A 20,849-nucleotide genomic window follows, 5' to 3' on the forward strand; every position below is an offset into this window, starting at 1 on the left:
TTCCATCTTCAAATTACAGTCATTATTTACAATGATGTTATTTAATGGATATCCAAAGTAAGTTATTCAAGTAAATAATAATATGTGACTCCAGTTGAATTGAAAAAAATCAGGTTTTCTGTGTATTTCAATTCCTGGATTCATTTTGGTAAATGTTTCCATAATTTTATGCATGTTTATTTCAGTGTGCTTTTATATGACTTTCAGTGGTTCTACACTCTGTGGTTTCAGAAATATTTGAAAGTGATTTTAAAAGCACATCTTAACCCTTAATGGTTGATCAAAATGAGATAAATGGAGGTATGGTTTTGCTTAGAACTCTGAGAAGAAAGGGACATTGGAGTTGGTTCTCTCTCCCTCCTTTTCTCTCTTTCTTTCTCTCTCTCTCTCTCATACACATACATACATATGAAATTTTTTCTTAGCAACTGTGATGAGAAATACTTTCTTTTCTCAAAAAGACCATCTTTCATTACTATGTACATACTCTATTTTTTTATTTTCTACATTTTTATGTACCAACTTTTTTTTTGGGGGGGGGGTTCCAGTTGTGGAGCCTGAACTCTGGGCCTGGGCACTGTTCCTCAGCTCTTCAGCTCAAGGCTAGCCCTCTACCACTTGAGCCACAGCACTGCTTCCGGCTTTTTTCTTTTTGCTTATGTGGTGCTAAGGAATCAAACCCAGGGCCTCAGGCATGCACGGCAAGCGCTCTACCACTGAGCTACCTTCCCAGCCCCTGTACCAACTTTTATAAATACCAGTTTATATGACTTTTTCCTAATCTTCTTATGTCATCTTTATGGCATTATTTCATAGATTTGGTTAAGAAGTCATTAAAATTATCAGACATTTAAGACTTTCCATGAGCAAACCAACCAATTACAATTTAATTTAGAGGGCACAATGTAAGTCTTCTGCACATCAAAAAACTGTGGATTCTAGTCAAACTATATAAAATCCTAGAAGCACAGTCAATTTTTTGTTACTCAAAAGGCCATATTAAATGTTATTTCATTATTTTACTTCAAAAGTAAAATTTGAATCTTAGAAGAATGCTGGAGTATAATATTACAATAATTTTGGCATGCATGACAATAATTGAACCAATATAAATTCAATCTGACATTTTTATCTATTCTCGTTTCCTTATTAGTCTAAATAAAAGGCCAAGTAGAATATATTATTAAGAAATTGTCAATTTGGGGAGAAAATAGCTCTTCATTACCAAAGTAAAATTTATCCAATTTAAGTATTGCTACTTCATTTCAAATTAAATACCTATATAGAATTCCAGTAACTTTTTATCATTTGCATTTATTGTCATATGTCTGAAGTCATTAGATGAATCTAAGGGTTTTTCTCTTCTTTTTTTTTCCTATCTAAATGAGTAGCTCAGGGTCTTTTGAATGACATTGATCAATAAGGTAATTGAAAATCTCCTGGCCAGAAGGAATTTTCAGTTTCAAGGATGTTATGGGTGAAAGATGACCAGAGGTTTCCATGACATTAAGGCCAAAGGTTAAATGAACATTTAGGGTTTTCAGTGATCTGTGAACAACACCAGGTCTTCTTTAACTATGCATGATAAATCCTCAATAAACCTTTCATATGAGTATGCTGTGACATTTATTGTTAACAAAAGATACAGATACAGATCGTGTTCTGTTTGCTTCATCAATAGAATTTTCATTACAGTTTTACATACTCTGAGGAAAAGATGCAGCAGACAAAAAAAAAAGAACAGTGTAAAGGAACTGAAGAAAATACATTCTAAAGGTGTATTTTGAGATATGTGCCTTGAAATGTCACTAGCATAAATATCATTAAACATAGCTCCTTTAATTTCCATGATCATTTTCACCTTATGTAAAAGTTTCAAGTTAAAGGAGTCCTAGAAAATGAGTGTTAGGGCAAAAAAATCAAACAAAAACATTACTGTAAGCAGAATAGCATTTGTTTCTCAGATTATTACACATGTCTTCATTCTACAATTGATTTTCAATTATCTCAAAATTGCCTTAGAGCATAAGAAATGTATGTCCAAAATGAAGATTATATGGCTGACATACTGCTACATCATTAATTAAAAAATCAAAACTATAAGTAAATGCTGAAGTCATAACCCAACTTGTCAATTTACTAGTTAAAAATTATCATATGGTGTACACATGATGCCCACAGGTTTATTTTTACTATTGAAATTCATACTATAACTTCCGATTCAATGTTTCTGAGAAAGCATGTTTACTTTTCAATTATTTACTTAGGCAAAAATCAATGTAGAAATATACTAGTTACTATTCAAGTTATTGTAACAAAATGTTGAGGGCTATTTTAGTCCTCAGAAATCTTTTTTTTTTTTTTTTTTTTTCGGTCCCGTCGTGGGGCCTGAACTCTGGGCCTGGGCGCTGTCCCTCAGCTCTTCAGTTCAAGGCTAGCGCTCTACCACTTGAGCCCAGTGCCACTTCTGGCTTTTTTCTTTTTGCTTATGTGGTTCTGAGGTATCCAACCCAGGGCCTCAGGCATGCAAGGCAAGCGCTCTACCACTGAGCTACCTTCCCAGCCCGTCCTCAGAAATCTTCAACTTGGTCAGCTCTTTTAACTGTGTCCTGAAAAGGAATGCCAGAATAACTAACTCCAAGATGTTATCAAATGTCATAACTTAAAAAAAACAACTTTCCTCTTGGGGTGGGGGGGAAGGCAGGAGGGAGGTGCCAGCCACGCCTGTAATCCTAACTTTCAGAGCACAGGGACAACTCCCAGGCCCAGAGTTCAAGCCCCAAGTCCCACGAAAAACAAACAAACAAACAAAAAAACCCAAACTTTCCGCTTGATCTAATCAGTCATGATTGTGACTATCCACCAGTCTCATGAAACTTTTGAATGACATGGAGATTTTTAATCTAATTTAGCTATTTTGTTGTCTACATTATCTTATACATAATTATTTGTTAATAATTAATATAATTAAATAATTAATATAATTAAACTATATTATCCATTATGTTATCTGATACTTTATGAATTTATAAGAAAGAGCTTAAGAGTATGGGGTGGATGGATAAGAAACAGTAATTGAGGGGCTGGGAAGGTGGCTCAATGATAGAGTGCTTGCCTTGCATGCATGAGGCCCTGGGTTCCATTCCTCAGTACCACATAAGCAGAAAAAAAAAGCCGGAAGTGGCGCTGTGGCTCAAGTGGTAGAGCGCTAGCCTTGAGCTGAAGAGCTGAGCGACAGTGCCCAGGCCCAGAGTTCAGGCCCCACGACTGGACCAAAAAAAAAGAAATAGTAATTGACAAAATGAATATGATAAAGTATGTTATGTGAAAGTAGGGAAATATCACATTGTACAATTATTATGCACTAATGTAAAAACACATTTACGGTCTGGTTTTAGGAAAGTTCTAAAAGAATTTAGATTATAGCCTACATCTTAAATACTATATTTGAAACATTTTATAGTAATGTGTAATAAAACTTAGTCCTTGGACCAAATAACTTACTGTCCAAGTATACATATCTAGACATTTTTGCTCAGATAAAATATGAGAATCTTAATACTGTTATTCATTATTTTATATTCTGTTAAAGAAATAGAGAGGAATAAATAAACACAAATCTTGCCCAAGAAAAGGGAAATTTCTCATTATTGTTACAGCCAGTTGTATCTGCAGCCAATGTTTGTCTCTGTATTTGTATTCCTCACCCATTGCTGAATCAGGCCATGTTGTGTGCAGAAACTTGAAAATGCTGCTTTGCTATTCATTTTAAATACCCTCTTAACCTACATGAAAACTTGAAGTGTATGAAAGATATTGAAACTTTACCAGTAAAGAAGGGAACCATAGAGAATATAAATCAGTGCTTTTGTATCTCAGAAGACAGCATGAAGGGGGGAAATAATAAAAACTCACAAGAAAAACAAAATGAAGATTTTTCATTTAAAACATCCAGTAAGAGGGAATAAATCCATGTTCAGAGATTCATAAGATATATAAATCCCTCTAGTTATCACATGTACAAAAACACTGCTAGAAAAATTATCCTTTTCAGATTTTACTAAATATGTATATCTGTTATGATTCAAAGTATATATGCACAAGTAAAGAAGTGATCATTTAACTATTCTTCAGTACTTACAATGCTACTAAATGTAACTTAGTAAATGTGTAATTACAGAATTAGGCATGTCACAATGTGATTAGCTAACCACAAATTCATCTATTTTACTAATAATGTTAAAGATGATAGTGCTTTCTCCTCAGGTAAAATAAAAGTATTGGTATTTGCAAGAAGCAGTCATATATAGCTTGAAATTAAATAAAACTGGATAGATTGCACTTATAATCACAGCAAGTACCATGTCAGCTTCTTTAAAATAATATCCTATGATATATTGAAAATAAAAATTTCAACCCATTGTAACAATGAGATGTACAAGATACTATGTTGAAAATGAATTTTACAACTTTGGGTGGGGAAGGAGAAGTTGGGAAGGTAGGGCGGGGAGGGATAGTAGGGGAAAAACAAAGGAGGGAGTAACAATTCTCAACAGGAAATATACTCATTACCTTACTCAAGTAAACTGTAACCACTTTGTACAGTATCTTTACAATAAAAATATTTTTTAAAAGCATCAAAAATGACAAAAAAGAAAATGAAAATTTCCTTTTAATGCTCTTTTTAAAAAACATATTGGTAAATTTTTAATGGTATTGGTAAATATTGGAAAGATAAGTATTGGTATTCCAATATTTAAATCAGAGGCAATGAGAAATTACTAAAAGTTTTACTTTACCTAGAGTCAAATACAAATGACAAACGTGAACTTAAATGATTAAACAAATTAAAACTTCCACATGTGTATATCTTGAAATTAAAAAAATCATTTTTCATGAGACAATCAGAAATGAAAGTATCTCACCATCAGTAACCTCCAGTTGAGCTTTTGCTAAAATGCTCCCAGCCACAGTTAGGGCCTGGCAGATGTAGTACCCCGCGTCCGAGCGCTGGATGTTGGTAATGGTGAGATCTCCAGTTGGTGACACTGAACATCTACTATTGGGCTGCTGGGGCTGGTTTGGAAAAAGTAGGTTCTGTGGAGACAAACACAACTTCGTCAAGATTCTTTTACCACGTGGAAGGAAAATCACGATAACAACAGTCATTAAAATTACAGGAGTATGGTTGGAAAAATAAAACATACAGATTTTAAAATATATAGTAATTAAATGATTGTAGGTTACATAGTGGGCATGACTGGGAAAATGTTTCCAGATTGTAGTTTGGACTTTACCAGGTCAGCATGATTAGCTTAAGGAAGGATCCTCTGTGTTTTTTGTTTTTATTTTTGTTTTTTTGTTTTTATTTTTAATCCTGAATCTTTTTTAATTTTAATTTTTTGATTACTTTAAAATACTCATAGATTTTCTTTGAGTGCTCTGTAAATTTCCATACCTTTATCCAGTATATATTGATCAAATCAGGGTGATTAATCTTTATCTCAGCCATTTCGTCCCTGACTTTCTTCTACTTAATATCATTGAAACATTATTTTCAATTTGTAAAACAAGTAGGATAATCTTCATGTAACTTGACTCCTAAGACACTGAGGCTCTAATCTACAGAGTAATTGTATATGTGATTAATAATCTGTACACTAATAAAAAATAAAATATAATTGCTGCTTGATTATTTTTAATACTATTGGGACAACTGAATGTACCCTAAAGTCATTAAAAAACACAATTCTCAGACTGACACAGACAAATCTTCTGTTATAAAGTTGAACAAATCAAAGCAGCTTCCAAAAGAGCTATGACCAATCCATGCAAGATTAAGCAAGTCTTTGAAAACCAAAGTATGGTATGGAAGTGCTCTGAATGTGTGTATGTTACCTCCAAGAACATAATAGTATTATTTTATTTTCAAAATAAAATTTAATATTTTATACATCTCATTAAAGCCCACCATAGAGCTTCTACAGCCTGATCACAAAATTTAAAGTTCTTCTGTAACAGCAGTAACATTTATTTGAAAGACCTATGTTGCTTTGCTGTTGTTCAATTAAACAAAGCACTTGGGTATCATAAATCATATTGAGATATGTGTCCAAGTTGGATTATAAATAAGGACATATCAATTTTTATGTTGTATTTACTTACAAAAAAGAACATGATAACCCTCTGGGATCGGTTTCTCGATATAGTAATTAATTTTCCAGGTTTGTAATTAAACAGTTTCAATAAGTTACAATCAGAAGGTAATAACATTCAATTAAAGGCACAAGACACATTTTCACCTTAAAATGTTTTTTACCCTTGAAGTAATACCAATGGAAGAGGATAAAATAGGGTATTAGCACTTTTCAATTACACTAAATGACTTTAATCCTGCAAATGATGTCTTACTTTAATTAGAAGCTCTTCTCTTTATTGCGACATGATGGATGTCCACTTTATTAGATTCAAGTGTGACACTATAAGCCCACTTTACATAAACATTACCATGTTATTAAACTCCTTCTAAAAGGAGAATTGTTTGTTGCTAACATGTCAAGAATGTAATTCAAAATGCTATCACCTTCCACTCAAATTTGTATTCCTCAATATGGCTAGAAATTTTCATAAATATGAAAGATAATTTGATAACAAAATAAACCTCTTGTGTAATCCAAATATATTGCAGAAATAAACCATCTAAAAGAGAAGAGGCTACATTTTAAAGCCCCTTAAAAGTGATACTATATCTCCAACTGTGCACTTTCCCACAATTAGCCATTAGAAAACCAATTTACATAGCACTAATCCATCAGATGGTCTAATTCCCTCTGGATATCTTCCTCCATAGTGGAATATCAGTCCACCTTCTAAATGATTCGTTGACATGGAGAATGACATTTGATTGAGCTTAACAGATCATTTTTATTCCTTGCTTGCATGACACAGGCAAAAGAAGATGAGTTATAAGCAAAAGTCAGGAGCTCTTCAGAGTTGTTCTTGTATTGAAATGCCAGGATATCCTATTAGTACTAATTGGCATTATCAGCACATATTGAAGAAGATGGACCATTAAGCCCAACATCAACCTTTTCTACTGATGGATAGTCACATTTGTCCATAAAAATTGGATACTAGGGACAGCGAGACTAATTTATTTTCCTTAATATCCCAATTCATGATTTCAAAGTTTACAACTGGCTTAAGCATTTCTCTTTGCTTTAAATTTCTCTCTGTCTAGTCTTTCTGTATCTCTATCTCTTTCTCTGATAGGTAGGAGGTGATTAGAAAAAATAAGACTAGATCTAATATTATAAGCATATCAATACACCTAACCAGAAATTTTGTGTACCCCCTAGAATTAATGTCCATGAAATTACCTTGCACTTTGACAAACAGAAGAAATAAGAATGCTTAAATTGTTTCCGTAATTATCTTTTCTAAAACATTAAAATTTGTGTTAAACACTGTCTATTTATTGGATGAGATGGTGATTCACATTTTATGTTGTATCAAGCATAAAGCTTTTTGTTAGGGGATATATTTTCATATGAAATCGTTTTCTTATACACATAATAAAGAAGACATTACAAGGGATATGACTCAAAACATAAATCTGAAATTAAATTCTCAGGAGTCAAATTTCTTTACATCATTATATTTACTGATAGTAAATAATGACATTTTGTATGACTTTTGTAATGCATAATAAAGTTTCACATATATACTAACTTATTCATATCATATTCATATCTTAGGAAAATAAAATGTTTATATTTATTAGAGGTGGGGATTGTCTAGTCCTTGAGTCATATAAAGGCTATTTAAATCATTTGCTACACACCAGATAAATATGTTTGCTTCTCAAATGGTTCTTGTCAGCTGCCTAGAGCCTGTCTGTCTATATTGATTTTTGTTAAATGACCCACAAGTGATTTCTAAGTTAAATAATCCTCCAAAATATTGTCATTCAAAGGGAAAAATGGCTTTGAGTCGGAGTTTCCCGCTTTTTAGAATGTATGTGCATTTAACTATTTCATATTTCTTTATATTCACATTAATGTTTGGGAGAATTTCATCTAAAAGAAAAATTTAAGAGTCAAAGAACTAAGAATAGAAATTTAAAAGTACTGAATGATAGAAAGAACGTAACTTTTACAGTTGACCACAAACAATTTGGATGTAAGTTGGGGCCTTCACTTTAACATATCTTCCCCTCCCTGACTATATATTTCACAATGTGAATCAAAAGTAAGGAAGGCCATTTGTCCAGCCCAACTGAGTCACGGAAATGGCTAGCTATGTCAAGGTACTAAAACAGCATGTTTGAAGAGAAATTCTAAAAAGTTCTCTAGTCAGACAGACATATACAAATTTTGGACAAGTTCTCTTAATATACCTTAACATTTGCTTCTCCTGGAAAACTTTTCAAGATTTCTGAGCCTTTTAGTATTAGTACCTAATTTTTCCCTAAGTATTAGTAACTGGTTTTTCCCTAAGGAATTCATTCAGAACTTGGATTAACAACCATGGTGAGAAAGAGTAAAGTATCCCTTTGAGAACTGTATGCTCTTTGGGATGGTCCTAAGATTCTAGAATCAGTATGCACCTCGTTCCCTCAGGAAATACACAGTTTAATTCTAGGCATGGTCTCAATTTTTATTAAGTTTAGGCTGTAAATTTCACTCACTGCCTGTTAGCCTAGAGGCTAATCACTTGCTCAAATCTGGATCAAGTTCTATATGACAAAATTATTATCCAATCTGAGTTTTGGGGTAGATTATGAGAGAGCATCTGGTCAGAAAGAACATAACAAAAACAAGGCAGGTATTGGTTTGTTATAGTATGCAATACATTATTTATCAAAATGAGACAATGAAAATATTTCTTCTATTTTAAAATGGAAACAAAGTGACTTTACAAAGTCACTTACTTATACTGTGTAAAACAACAGACAAAAATTATGTTTTACTCCAAGTAATAGTATGAATATTTTTGACCAGTTCTCTTGAGTCAGAGACCATTCTAAGGATTTTATAGATACTAACTTATTTAATCATTCCATCTAACTCAGTGCAAGAACGAAAAATTCTTTGCCTTCAAAAACAGCAAATACCTATGAATATTTTCACTGGACTTCTAAACATAACTTTGTTATACTGTTTCATTTCTATTGCTATGATGCAGAATGTTTAAAAACTAACCGTGGCACACAAAGGAGGCTGTAAATATCTGATTTCCAAAAAATAGCATGTATCTTTGCTAGAAATAAAATAAATTCAATATTTATAGCAACAGAAGCAAGGCAAGTTATGAGGGTCACCAGAGACTGGGGAAGTTCAGATATGTCAGAAAAGCAGTCAAGCCTCACACTCACCTGGCTGCCTTCTTTCTGCCAAAAAACAGCTGGCTGTGGGTTTCCTTTAGTTTCACAGGGAAATGTCACTGTTCGACCTTGAGCAACAATCTGATCTCTTGGCCTAACCACAAACTGTGGAGGAGCTATAATTTAAAAAGAGAGACAATATGTAAATATCAACCACTGACAACAAAAAGAGAAGTCCACAAGTCCACTAGTAGGTGGATTGCTTGGTGTCAGAGAGTGACTGTAATTTTGTACTTACTTTTATCTATATCTTAAAACACAAAAAGAAAGGAGCAAGAACCCTCTATGATGTGTGAGGAAAGAAGTAAAATGATTAACAGGCACACTTTAAGCATTCAATATTATAAGCCTGTGCTGTATATAGTTACATAGGAAAATAGCTTTCTTAAAACTCTAACATTTTTAAGGAAAAAAATAATGTCCTGATTTGCTTCTGTTTCTTTTTTTAACAGAAAAAGCCAGAAAACAATCACAAAATCCAATATTTCCTCCCTCTAAAATTAATCTATTTGCAATTATAAATTTTTTCTTACAATATGTACAAAACATTGTTTCACGTACAAGAATAATAGAAGGCAACAAATATGATCCCTACTTTTAAAATGAGAATATTATAGAATTGAAGAGGTGAAGAGTTAAAGACCCTAAAGATTGGGCTTGGAAGGTGGCTCAGTGGTAGAGTGCTTGTCTTGCATGCATGAGGCCGTGGGTTCGATTCCTCAGCACCACATAAGCAAAAAAGAAAAAAAAAATGGAAGTGGCGCTGTGGCTTAAGTGGTAGAGCACTAGCCTTGAGCTGAAGATCTGAGGGACAGCGCCCAGGCCCAGAGTTCAGGCCCCACGACCGTACCAAACAATAAAAAACAAACAAACAAACAAAAAAGACCCTAAAGATTAATTTCGAAGTATTTATAATGTGGAAATTCAATATAAAGGTAATTATCAATATAAATAAATGTATTAAAATAATTCAGTTAACTTGATTAACTTTGTTTAGCTAAGTAAGCAATAACTAGGGGAAAACAATTACTATTTTTCTTTCCTAGATATTCAAGATAGAGATGAAAACCTCTGCGAGTCATCAAGAAGTTCACATATAATAAAAAGTAACACAATATGATGACAAGGATAACAAGAGAATCAAGACTATATCAACAATTACCTATCGTATGGTAAGTGCAATATCAGAGGCATACTCAGACTACTCAAGTTACAGACCATATGGTAAGTATGAGAAGACTTAGGGGAGAATGATCCCCTTGTGTTGTAGCAGTGAAAGGATTGTGTAGAAATTGGACATTAAGGGAGCTCTTGGGAAAAATCAACATTTGATCGATAAGAGGAACAGGATCACATCCCAGGTTGGGTGTCCACTGAGTAACATCAAAGGAACAAGAACTTATCTAGTAAGACAATGTGTAGTCTGAAGCCAATGAAGGATGTACATTATACAAACATTAGGGCAACAAAGGAAGGCTAATAAGTCATTCTAAGAATTTTATTCTGACCTTTTCTATGCTGAGGAATGATAGAGGCAAAGCAAACATTTTGAAAGTCTTAACCCTCTAATGAATATTGCATAGATGGGGTTAGCTGTGTTTAGTCAGTAAAGTCAGAAGTTGCTTTTGAATAATAGGAAAATAGAGTTGGTGAAGATAATGAGATCAAGACATGAGGAAATCTAGTGAAAAGAAAAAGACAAAAGAGAAGAGAGAAGAAAAAGGAAAAAGCAAAAGCAAGAAATGAAAAGAACAAAAAGATGTAAAAATCCTGCAAAGCTACAGATTTACAATGGAGCCAAATTATAGAGATGAGAAAATGAACATTAGGAGAGAGTGTTACTGCAGTTTTTCATAAGGACATCTTCATTTCAAACTCACTTCCATTTAAGGGAAAACATTATGTTTCTCGCATAACTTTCCCAATCATCTGTTTCTAATTTTAATACTTGTTTATCCTAGAAAATGAAGGCCAAGGAAACAGCTCAAAAACCAACTTTAATTTGTAGAACCTAGTGTACATGGAAACAATCCCAAAATTTGAACTCTGAAGAAGTAACAACATGCAATATCCAGTAAAGGCCTTCACCTGGAATTTCTTTAGTCTTATACAGTATATTCCTATAGATCCTAAAATGGAGTAAATGCCTAGTAGCCCCAATTATTATTTATCCTAACAAAAATACCCTCGATAAAAGTGAATCACTAAAACTCACATTGAGGGGCTGGGGAGGTGGCTCAGTGGTAGAGCACTTGCCTTGCATGCATGAGGCCCTGGGTTCGATTCCTCAGCACCACATAAGCAAAAAGAAAAAAGCCGGAAGTGGTGCTGTGGCTCAAGTGGTAGAGCGCTAGCCTTGAGCTGAAGAGCTGAGGGACAGTACCTAGGCCCAGAGTTCAGGCCCCACAACTGGACCCAAAAAGAAAAAAAAAAAGAAAAAAAGAAAAAAAAAAGAAAAAAAGAAAAAAAAAGAAAATTCACATTGATTTTTTTTTTTTTTTTGGTTAGTCGTGGGGCTTGAACTCTGGGCCTGGGTGCTGTCCCTCAGCTCTTCAACTCAAGGCGAGCACTCTACCACTTGAGCTACAGCGGCACTTCCTACATTGATATTTTTTGTGTGTTCTATTATATTGCCTTTTAATTCAATATATCTAACATGTATCTCAGGGACACAAACAGTAAATCCACTAAATGAATTTTTTTCCATCATTGTAGATAATAGAAAACTCATTCTAACAGTGTACACAATCTAGACCTATAAATCTGTCTAAACAGAGTGTGGGTTTTTGTTTCCCTGCCTTTTTTAGGAGATTCCACGATTCTTATAACCTTTTATGTATTACTACACAATTGTACTAGAGGAGTAGATACATTAATTTTGTTCTCTATTTCCTAATAGAAACAATAGCTTAAACAATATTATATAAACATTTTAGGAAAAAAAATTCTTAAAATCTATCAGGGGACAAGAATCTGGTATGCAAATTGATATAGAGACTGTTAATTTATGCTAAAAAGAGGAGTTGATTTTTTTTTTATTCAAAGCTACTAAAATCTGTTCAAGGCTTTTTTTTTTCAAGAAAGGTATAATCAAATTTTTGTTTCAGAGGAATGCTCTGGAAGCAACAGGGATGAAAATGGGCAAGGTTGAAGGCAAAGGGCTGTAAAACCTGAGCAAAGTTGAGCTGTGAACTGCGATGTATAGCAAGAAAGAACTTCATTAGAAATCTTAAATAATAAAGATATATCACACTATCACAACATAATATTGATATACTAAAAAAAAGTCCAGGAAATTGTAATTTCTTGGATGTTTATGCAGTCTTACATTTTTAATGGCCAGTCACAAAAATGCATCAGCATTCATAATATTCATTTTTAAAAGTTCCTTTCTTTTAAGATGAAGCTAAGTGAAATGAACCCCAATGATAAGGACACAAGTGGTTTTTTTCTTTCTTGCTATTGTTTCTAATGTATTTATAAGGTACCACCTGATTCTTTTGTTGCTCTGTATGTCCCTCCCCCATGGTATAACCCATGTTTTCATTGTATTTGATGTTGGTATAATTTGGGGAGAGAAAGGGAATAAACAAATTGTTTAGAGATAGAGCTTGGCCCGTTGCATCAATGAGATATACAAGATGCTATGTCAAAAGAAGAACTTTACAATTTAGGAGGTGCGGGGGGGGTGTAATTGTGGCGATGGGAGGGAAGGGATGGTAGGAGAAAAACAAAGGAGGAGGCAACAATGCTTGATAAGAAATGTACTCATTACCTTGTTCATGTGATTGTTGCATCAATGAGATATACAAGATGCTATGTCAAAAGACGAACTTTACAATTTAGGAGGTGCGGGGGGGGGGTGTAATTGTGGCGATGGGAGGGAAGGGATGGTAGGAGAAAAACAAAGGAGGAGGCAACAATGCTTGATAAGAAATGTACTCATTACCTTGTTCATGTGATTGTAACCCCTCTGTACAGTATTTTCACTATAAAAAACTTATTTTAAAAAAGTACCTTTCTTTGTGACATTTACTTACATTGTGCCTTTATTCTAAATAAGTATAATTACTCTATATTTATACTGCATATTCTTATTACCAGAACTTAAGCCTGTTGTATCTCAGTGTAACTGAAATTATCTTCACATTTTTAAAATTGAAAGACAGAAAATGGGGCTGGGAAAGACTAACATTGTTGAAGCACTTGATGAAGCAAAATATTCAAAGAACACCCAAATCTCCAAAAAAGTCTCTTATACGGTTAACTGAATTCAGTCCTACAAAACAAATTGCAACAATCATTTTTGCTTTAGTAGACAATCATTCCCTGGACAAGATCTATATTGCAATCTTCTGCAAAGGAAGATCAGTTGGAGGAATGTATTTGGAGGATTTTAAAATAAAAAATAGCACCAATATTTCGTCTGATAGCACTCTATAGTTTTCAATATTTCTGTCAGGCAACAGTGAAAACTGTTTGAGCAGACAGCCTTTGGCTGATGGTTTCAATGGGAGAGAGCAGAGAGATGTGGTATTTTATCAACACAGCACAAGGGCACACAGAGAGCTATGCATACAACTGATTTCCTAGGATGTCTTTTGTTAAATACATACATGCACACACACACACACATAAAACACAAGTAGGTTCTTAAGATGACAATTCAAAACACACGTTTAAACCCAATGTGAACTAGAGATTGAATTATACATTCCAGATGAATATTCTAGTTATAGAAGTAGCATTTCCTCTATAAATACTTGTAAGAGAGAAAACTGTAAAGTACCTATTTATCTCCTCTCTAAAACCTGAAAACACTAGATAAAAGTTGTTGTCACTCATAGGTAATAACCTACTTGCTTAATCTGTCAAGTGTTTATACCTTATTGCTTCAGCTGTAAGAAGAAATGAGATAAACCAAACAGGGAGGCACAATTTGGTGTTTAATCAACACTTACAAGTTAAAATACAATATCTCTGTAAGAAAGGTACACTGCATGATTTCCAGAGAAGTAGACCCAAATATAAAAAGGTCAATTAAGATTAGAGGTCTAGGATAGTTCTCTTGAAACTGTGTTTTGAGAATATAAATACAACACACAGCAAATTAGATTTGATTTCTGCTAAATTATGCTTTGATACTGCATTCAACCCAAGCTGGCTTCAATCAAAGTCACGCTACAGCTCTGTTATGCTAATGGCTGCTGGGGAACATGAGTGGGTGATATGGAAATCAGATGGCTGAACAAGAGGAGGAAGCAGAGGCCATGAGAGAGGTGGGCTTTGACAGAGGGGAGGAGGGAACCTTAAAGGTTAATCACATCATGTTCAAGTTGTTTCTACAGCAAAATATGACTTTCCGTGGCAGGCATTAACATGGAATAGTCATGCGACAGTTAGGTACATTAGTATGTGATACAGAGTGTCTCCAGGCACACTCAGCTGTTGTGTTTCTTGGAGTATAATTTCATGCCTGGCTGAATAAACTTTAGATTCTGTAATGAACATTTGAACTTGCTGACAAGCTGAAGTAGAAAACATTATTATTTTTTTGCTACTTAATATATTTTTTGTTAAATGCTACTTTATGCTGAAGGATTATTTGATCTCTTCCATCTTTTTCTCAGGCTTAAGTTTGGTTTAATCATAGAATGACAAAAATTAACATTGGTTGAGTGCTTACTAAGTGTCAAGAACTATGTTCAATTTTAATAAAACATAAATAAGTGCCTAGGGAGGCATTTTAAAAAAATTTGAGTGTCTTATGTTTTAACTTATGATGATAAATATGAAGATACATGAACTGAATCTTATGAAGGATACACAGGCTTCTTGTATAAGAGTTTAGACTAGAATGTAGGGTTGTCTTTTGTTTTGTTTCCAATTGGATTTCTTAAACACGTAGTGCTGCTAGTTCAATTTTGTTCCTTCCCATCAGAATCTGATTAACTGAGGATGTGTCATGTCTAGTGTAAAGAGAAGAATAAGAGACTAAGGCAATAATTGCCATTAGTATTAATATATTGAAAAAATCAAAACATGTTTAAAGTATCAAAAAAATCTGGAATCTTATTCTTTCTATATAACCTATAAGTACAATCTGTTTTGTTTTCCAGTTTCCATTTCCCTCAAATTCACAAGGCAAGTGCTCTATCATGTGAGCCATGCCGCCAGTGCCTTTTTGCATTGTTAAATTTTGAGGTAGGGTCTAGCATTATGGCAGGTTAATCCAGGCTTCAGTCCTCCTCCTGTGCTTCCCTGTGTTCCTGGATGTGGTCGCTATTATGCAACCACTATGTAGCTGAGAAAACAGATTCCTACCACAGAACTCAGCTGTACAGTGACATGGAGTCTTGTAAATTTGTTTGGCAGAGCTGACCTGGAATTATCATCTCCAAATCTCTACCTCCCAGGAAGCTAGGATTACATGTTTGAGCCACTGGACCTACAAATACAAGTTTTATTTAATTCATTTTTTATTTTAAAAACCTACAATTCTTTTCATTACATATCAATAAAAACCTACAATGCATATCACTACAATAATAGAAAATGATTCTCTTTCATATAGACATTTTGGCTTCCATGAGAACCAAAGATTTTATCATTCTAACTGCTTCATGTCCCCCAACTTGGTTCTGAATTTCAGCAGAGTGCTTGTCTATCAATCATATATATATATATAGATATATAGATATATATATAGATATATATCTATATATCTATATATATATCCCCCCCAGAAGATCAGATTGTTCATAACAAGAACCACCAATAAGGTATAATCACTTGACAGATTAAGCAAGTAGGTTATTACCTATGAGTGACAACAACTTTTATCTAGTGTTTTCAGGTTTTAGAGAGGAGATAAATAGGTACTTTACAGTTTTCTCTCTTACAAGTATTTATAGAGGAAATGCTACTTCTATAACTAGAATATTCATCTGGAATGTATAACTCAATTGCTTTACTTCACATTGGGTTTAAACGTGTGTTTTGAATTGTCATCTTTAGAACCTACCTGTGCTTTTTCTACCTGTCTTCCTGATTTAAAATACTTAGGAAAAGTGAAATTTTGTTTTCTTTAGGAGACTGTTATTTTCTAAGGGAAATACTACTAAGTTACAAAAGAATGCATACTTTCTGAAGGCACAATCCATATTATCCCTAAGGAAATTATTTCCTTTGGGACAACAAAAAGAAGAAACATTTAAAGAATGGCGAAAAACAAAATTTCTTCAAAATCCTGAAATCACAAATTGAGAAAAAAACAGGCTCCTGATACATAAGAGTCCAGAGGTTTGTTTAAGGGGATTTAGAAGGAAAGACTATAGCTTAAAAATGGTGAGACAAGACATCCATTTGCAGTCACTTAACCTGTCAATGTGCCAGAACTGTCATGTCAGCACCCCAGCTAAACCACAAAGGCTGATCACATCCCATTATCTCATTTTTTAGAGAAAGATTGCGTAAAGATGCCAATCAGTAAAAAGTGAAAGGGAAAAAAAAATTTGTGCAACCAAGGAACAAATGTACTGACGGTAAAGGGCTGCTTAGTTAACGGAATTTTAATATGCAACTGCAATGTTTCTTAATAACATTAATTACACGCTTAGTAAGGCACCACCCTAACTCATTAGTGCCTTCTTTTTGTTGTGTTTTATCTCCTACCAGCAGAATGGGTAATATTCAATTGGCCTGTTACCATTTATGTTGGTTAATCTTTTTATAGCACTATTTAAAACTGCTTGCATAAACATTTTCTAGCCAAGTATTACCTATGTATGCATATGTGTGTTTCCATCAATGGCACCAGAATTTGGCATGCCCCTACCATGTATATTTGTTATGCTAGGCCTAGAAATATCAGTAGGATAAATACTCTAATGTATTTATAAATACATTTATAAATACAGCAATGTATTTACTTATAAAGAACTAAAATTCTTATAGAGTAGAAGAAAGCAGCATTGCTAATAAATGTGGAAAGCAATTCTTTCCCACAGAGATTTTTAAAAAGCATTTTTACTCAAATATCAATTTGCAAGATTAAATATTTTAATAAACATAATTATATACCTATTTCTTGAGTGACTTTCAGTGTCTTTATATAGATAGTAATTCTAAAGTCACATTAATGAATTTTAGCTAAAATGCATATTGTAAAATATTTCAGGTATATAGCTCATATTTTCTGTTTAAAATGGCTATAATACAAAAAAGTAGAGTATGATATCTTTAAAATTGTGGCTCAATGTTTATGTGTTTTATTCTGCTTTAGCTAATAAAATCTCTACATACTCAAACTATCATAAAATTTTGTACCATTTATAATACTATAGCACTTTCACTTTAACACTAAATTAAAATGTTATACTTATTTTACTACTGTTTGGAGAGGCTTTAAAATAATGAGTATTTAAAATGTTTGATAGTTAGATATTGGAAGGGAGGCTTGTTGCTCCACTTTAATCAGTACATAAAAAGAAGGAAGGAAGGAAGGAAGGAAGGAAAAAACAGAGAGAGAGAGAGAGAGAGAGAGAGAGAGAGAGAGAAAGAGAGAGAGAGAGAGAGAGCATACTATACAGGAAACCTACCATAACCATAAATTATACTGGAGAATGATAGAGAACTACAATGATCACAAACTTAACACCAACATAATCGATCTAGATTCAAGAGTAACACTTTGGAAAGAAGAGACCTTAATGTATATATATGAAATGTAGATTTCAGAAGACAGAGGGAGAAGAATTTATGGGACAAAAAATCCTACCGTGTTGGCAGCATTCTACAACATCCTACATGATCTCTACTTCCTGGAATTATTCCTATGATTACATTATATAACGAAAGAGATTTTGAAGATATGATTTAGGTTATTAACCAGATGATCTTAAGACCAGGAAAATAACCAGGGAGCTTTCATTTATTTATATGAAATCTTTAAATAGTTTTTCTTCTATTTGGTACCAACAGGAAAAGTCTGTGAGTTTCAAAGCAAGACATAAAAAATACAAGGTGGTAGTGCTTCCTACCTACACCTAGGCCATGTATAAAGACTGGAGATTTCTGATTATCTAGAATACAGCCAAGGCAAGGGGACATCACTGCTACAACCATACAATACATAATTCTTTCATCAACCTAAGCAAGATTTGAAAAGGCAAATTTCCACAGAAGTCCTTAACCAAGCCAGTGCTTTCACTTAAGGATAGACAGAAAAGCCACTTGTGCCTGTCTGGACTTTATAAAACTTTGACCTCAGAAATGGATGTTGTTTCTAATTGTTCAATTTTTATTTCATTGTTCAGTTGATTGTTTTAAGGTATTCAATTGTTTGAATTGGTCAAATTAATTGTTCAATTTCCTTGTGCCGCAATAATTATAAAATACCTGAAAATTACTTTCCATGTGAAGCAGGCAATATGAAGAAAGACCAAGAGGGAGTTTCATATGTGAATGAGAAGTCACAATTTAACAAACTTAAAGGTCAACCAAGTGCATATTTACAAATAACAACAACAAAAACAATGCATTTTAAAAAAATAATTGAAAACAATTCAATTAAGGCTACTGAATAATCCTACTTCCTCTTCTTTGAACATTCAAATTTTAATCTCTATATTTAACTACATAATTAATAATCTGTTACGCATCAAAACAGGGTCAAGCTAAAACAAGGCAGCAGGTTAAATAATAATGTATATAATCACAGGAATGGAAATAAATAAATTTATCTCATAAGACGTGAACATTTTAAAATAATTGTGCATCTAAATAAAATTAGGTATTACAGAGGCTCCTTGTTAAAAACAAAAACTAATGACCAAAAATGGGCAAGTAGAAATATCACAGGCAGAAAACATAGTTAAAACGAACAAAAGAGATGAAATTTATAAATATATAGAAATAATGAACAAATAAAGATTTTGATGTCAAGAAATATGACTGACTTCATTACAAGCAAGTGACAAATATGGAGTATAGTAAGAGGAAATCTAAGTACTTGAATACTTGAAATATTTGAAGAAAATTAAAATATATCCAAAGATAAACTCAAAGAAAATGTTCTTGAAATAAATCAACTCACAAATCTATTGATTCACTGAAAATTGTATTAAGAATATTAGATGATCAGCAACACAGTGCAATTCAGCAAAGGTATTTCAAAGTGTGGACTCCATGAGTATTCATATAGGAATTTCAGTCAAGAGGGAAAGGATCTGGAAACTTCATACTTCATTCACTACAGAATCATTCAATAACCAAACAAGAGAATCTTTTCACCAAGTTCATTTTTACAATGTTGTAAACAAATAATAATTCAGAAACATCATATCTAGCCTCCCTTAGAAACATAATGAACTTACATGATGAAGCAACAGGTGAAAGACAGTCCATAGGAGAAATAAGCCATATTTGCCTTAAATGTTAAAATTTACCATTAAATTGACATGTTATACTATGGAAACTCTGTTGGAATGTACAAAATATACTGGATATTTATCATGTAATCAGAAGATATGAAGCAATGAAATGCCAATTTTTAGTAATAATTGGTACTCTTCATAGAGTACCCAATCAGTACCAGGTGCAGAAAATACCAAGTGTATGCAGGAGGGAGGTGAACACTCAAGTTGTGAAGTAACATTTTGTCCAAAGGAGGGATGAAATCTCTATGTCTCATCCCCAAATGCACTCAAAATATCTTTTGTTGATAACATGATAAGAAAAGTATGTTTCCTGAAGTAAAAAATAACTGAACCATTTCCAGCATTAAATTAAGTTATTCACAGCACATTAGAATTTCCAAATGGCAAGCTGCATGAGGAAAGGAATGTGTTGAAAATATCCATCATTTTCTTTATTCTTTAAATAATGTCTTAGAATTTACCCCTAGAAGTTTGGCTACTTACTGCCTTCCTAGAATGAAGTATTTTGTATTTGGCTATAATAAACTCTAGCTCAGCTCATAAAATAGAACTTTCTAAGATGCTGATATGTTTATGAAATGCTAAAGCACTGGGGAAATTTTACATGCAATACAGATGTCTGTTTGCATAATGGCCACTTCTTTAAAACAATAATTTTAAGAAAGGCAAGTTATGCTAATAACATATATTTCTTTATAATTATAAATTCTTTGGTGGTTAAATATCAATTCTTATCAAAAGAAAACATACTATTTTGGTGCTAGTACTGGGGCTTGTAATTAGGGCCCAGTACTGTCCGTTAGCTCATTTGCTCAAGGCTGGTGGTGTTTTACTCTTTGAGCTGCATCTCCACTTCTTGTCTTTTATGGTTAATTGGATGTAAAATCTCACAGACTTTCCTTTCTAGGTTGGCTTTAAACTATGACCTAACTGCAGCTTCCTGAGTAGGTAGGATTACAGCATTAGCCACCAGGCTCTATCAAGAAAACATTTTTGTGTACTGAATTGGGAAATACTTAAAAGTT

At 33.3% G+C, this 20,849-nt stretch overlaps 1 protein-coding gene across 13 annotated transcripts in view; it reads right to left on the minus strand.

Moving 5' to 3' along the window:
- The window catches only part of Robo2 (roundabout guidance receptor 2), a 1,450,478-nt gene that overhangs the window by 95,717 nt on the left and 1,333,912 nt on the right, over positions 1-20,849 (minus strand). For all 13 annotated transcript variants that reach the window (XM_070030464.1, XM_070030463.1, XM_070030462.1 and 10 more), the window contains 2 exons: positions 9,377-9,501; positions 4,926-5,097 (listed from right to left, as the gene is read on the minus strand). In XM_070030464.1, coding sequence (XP_069886565.1) covers positions 4,926-5,097; positions 9,377-9,501 — 297 coding nt within the window. The remainder of the gene's footprint in view (positions 1-4,925; positions 5,098-9,376; positions 9,502-20,849) is intronic.

Source organism: Dipodomys merriami, unplaced genomic scaffold, assembly GCF_024711535.1.
Source record: "Dipodomys merriami isolate MVZ:Mamm:240054 unplaced genomic scaffold, mDipMer1.0.p SCAF_2, whole genome shotgun sequence".
In the NCBI taxonomy this organism is placed as follows: Eukaryota; Metazoa; Chordata; class Mammalia; order Rodentia; family Heteromyidae; genus Dipodomys; species Dipodomys merriami.